General features: G+C 38.0%; 1 protein-coding gene across 1 annotated transcript; it reads right to left on the bottom strand.

Annotated features, from left to right (window-relative positions):
* Window positions 1-27: 27 nt before the first annotated feature.
* On the bottom strand, window positions 28-989 carry LOC109339966. Its single transcript, XM_019577525.1, has 3 exons — window positions 825-989; window positions 614-728; window positions 28-539 (listed from the first exon to the last, which is right to left on the bottom strand). Exons 1-3 carry the CDS (start codon window positions 987-989, stop codon window positions 28-30), a joined length of 792 nt encoding a protein of 263 aa, XP_019433070.1.
* Between the last annotated feature and the right edge of the window lie 2,107 nt (window positions 990-3,096).

The following is a 3,096-nucleotide window of genomic DNA, read 5'->3' as shown; positions in this document are numbered from 1 at the left end:
TGCAACGACATTCTTCTTAGGCCTCCCTCAGGGCTTGGGAGAGCCAATGGGTACAGAATTCGATGGCAATTGAGAAAGCTCATGAGCATCGGCAGGGGGAGGGACACCACCATCATTACTACGAGCAGTAGAGGGAACGACAATGGGCTTCAGATGGGCTTTCAATGGGCGCCTTGGCTTCTGCTCATGGTCGTCAGAAATTATGTCCACACTCAAAAAAGATTGATACTTCGTTGGAGGACGACGAACCTTTTTCCCATTTTCGAGTCTCAACGTTGAACTCACCCCTTCTCCCTCACCAAAAACCTTCAACGAACAACTCTGACTTGTTTTTATCACTTCAGTAGTAGTACCAGCAACACTACTACTAAATTCACCATCGTCATTCAACCCAAGCTTAGTTGATTTGGGCTCAACATTCTGCTCCAATTGAGGAGTCGACTTCGAATCAGGATTGCGCTTTGGCAGACAATCATGTCCCCTCCAGACAAAGGAGGAGGAAGATAGTGAAAGTGACATCGGTTTGTCAGATCTTGCAGCTGCGAAATTTTAGGATTTTTTAACCATAATGAGAATATTCTTCTCCTTCAAGTATTTTAGGTTTTGAGTGAACAAGGTGTCGTGATTGGAGGAAGGAGATCATTGTACTCTTGTGCGATGTATTTCCCAATAGTCATCTTGCTAGAACCATTTTCATCTTTCAAAGCCCTGATTGCACTACAAATCATCTTAATCACACCCAAATACATGAAATCAAATTAAAATTAGGTCATAAAAAAACTCATAAATGAAAAGATAATTTAAAATAGATTAAATTAGGTTACCTTGGAATAAGAAGGGTGGTCGTCATTGCATGGTGGGGGAGGAGCAAGAGTAGTAGGAGAAGTAGGGTGGTTTTGGAAGGAGTTGAATATGTTGACATTGGGGTAGGCATTGACAAGGCGGTGAGGGGGAGAAGAAGGAAGGATTGAGGATGAGTAAGAGTCCATGGAGAGAGAGACTGATCAAAGGAGTGAGAGAGAAATTATGTCCACACTCAAAATAGATTGATACTTCGCTGGAGGACGACGAACCTTTTTCCCATTTTCGAGTCTCAACGTTGAACTCACCCCTTCTCCCTCACCAAAACTCTTCAACGAACAACTCTGACTCATTTTCATCACTTTAGTAATAGCACCAGCAAAACTACTACTAAATTCACCTATGTCATTCAACCCAAGCTTAGTTGATTTGGGCTCAACATTCTGCTCCAATTGAGGAGTCGACTTCGAATCAGGATTGGGGTTTGGCAGACATTCATGTCCCCTCGAGACAAAGGAGGAGGAAGATAGTGAATGTGACATCGGTTTGTCAGATGTAGCAGCTGGAAACTTGTAGGATCTTTTAACCATAATGAGAATATTCTTCTCCTTCAAGTATTTTAGGTTTTGATTCCACAAGGTGTCGTGATTAGGAGGAAGGAGATCTTTGTACTCTTGTGCGATGTACTTGAAAGTGAAAAGTGTCAAGGATAGCACTAGCAGTTATTTGCCTATTTTTTGATGAAGACAAGGTTCTATTAAAGCTTGAAGATGGCTCAACAATCAACATGCCTTATGCTCATTTGGTCATATCTAGACTAGGATACAATTTGAGTCAATATTCTAAGTAGTCTAGGGTGTGTTCCATAATAAGTGAGTATAGGTTAGGTGAACCTAGATGCTAGTCTCTCAAGCCATCGTAATTGTCATATCATATCCATGAGACATATCATCTAGATAGTTGTGTGTTCATGCATTAATCATACATGTTATACATACATATTAGGCATAATATAATTGCTAAAACATGTATATATGTTGTGCATAACATATGAGAAGTTTACCTTTTGAACCATGTGAATTAATGTGCTAGTTAATCAATTAACCCGATGACTTAATCGATTAACTCAACTGCTTTTCTATTAAATTAGTGTTTTTTGTTTGAACTGTTTTCTGTGTCATTTTGTTGCATGGTTAATCGATTAACGGGTAGTCTTAATCGATTAACTTGTCTATTATTTGTTATAACTGATTTCTAGTCCAACCGTTTGCAATGAATGTAACCACCTAAACACCTTGCTATAAATAAGAGGCAACGTTTAGAAAACCATAACATTGCATTTTATTGTATAGGGATGTTTAGAGAAACATTTTGCATATTGTTTACTGTTTTTGCTAGAGAGATTTCATGTGTGAGAAGAGAGTTATTATGCTAATCTGATTTCTGGTTTTTGCATATTGTTTTATATACTTTTATGCTCATTCTTATCTTGCTCACATGTTCATGCATTAGATATATTTTTAGAGAGATTGTCTGATTTTTTTTTTATTAACTCACATGATTCTCAATGACTTGAGTGATTAGTGAGTGGGTTAATCCTTAAGTCTTTTCTTGTTATATTCCAAGCATTATTGTGCTTAGTATACCTTATTGTTTAACCTGTTTTTGTGTATTTCTGGATTAGTCTCTTGGTGTCAGATCACCACAGAGATTGAGGTTCTTCACCAAGGCTAGAAGGTCTTGATTTGAGGACAACAATCTTGGCTGGGGCTATTTCATGAGAAAGGTTTTCTCAGGCGAAGGGTAGAGTCAAACCAAGGATTTAGGGGTCCTAGATTTCAAGAAATAAGCGTCCTATGTGCTTGTAATTGAATTGGTGTGTGTATTCGTACTTTAACTCAATATTATGAAGAATAAAATAACCCTAGATCAGAAGGGGAGGCCTGGATGTAGTTTGCAATGGACCGCAAACGAACCAGGATAAAAATCCACTTGTGCACTCATTTCCTCTCTGAATCTTCTTTAAAGTTTCTTGCTGTTATAAATTGAATCTGCAACTAATATTATGGATATTTGTTTACTGCCATATGCGTATTATTTGTGCGTAAAAATATTTGTATTATCTTTGTTCAATTGTGTTTAAATAACTGTACAATCTGCTTGTCTGATCATTTTATTTTGGGCATTAGTTAATCGATTAAGGCGTGTTGTTAATCGATTAACTGGGTTGTTTCCAGCAGATGGGTTTTGGTTCAAGATGCGGAGATTAATAACTGCTACACCTATTCAACCCCC

The sequence above is a fragment of the Lupinus angustifolius genome, unplaced genomic scaffold (genome assembly GCF_001865875.1).
Source record: "Lupinus angustifolius cultivar Tanjil unplaced genomic scaffold, LupAngTanjil_v1.0 Scaffold_122_28, whole genome shotgun sequence".
In the NCBI taxonomy this organism is placed as follows: domain Eukaryota; kingdom Viridiplantae; phylum Streptophyta; class Magnoliopsida; order Fabales; family Fabaceae; genus Lupinus; species Lupinus angustifolius.
This window is presented reverse-complemented; position numbering and strand designations above follow the sequence as displayed.

Bases quoted from the DNA above. Each gene is read 5' to 3' on its own strand.
- LOC109339966 (XM_019577525.1), bottom strand. From the start codon at position 989: ATGGACTCTTACTCATCCTCAATCCTTCCTTCTTCTCCCCCTCACCGC. The intron at 729-824 runs GTAACCTAATTT...GGTGTGATTAAG, and splicing joins ACCACCCTTCTTATTCCAAG to ATGATTTGTAGTGCAATCAG. The intron at 540-613 runs GTTCACTCAAAA...AAAATTTCGCAG, and splicing joins TCCTCCAATCACGACACCTT to CTGCAAGATCTGACAAACCG.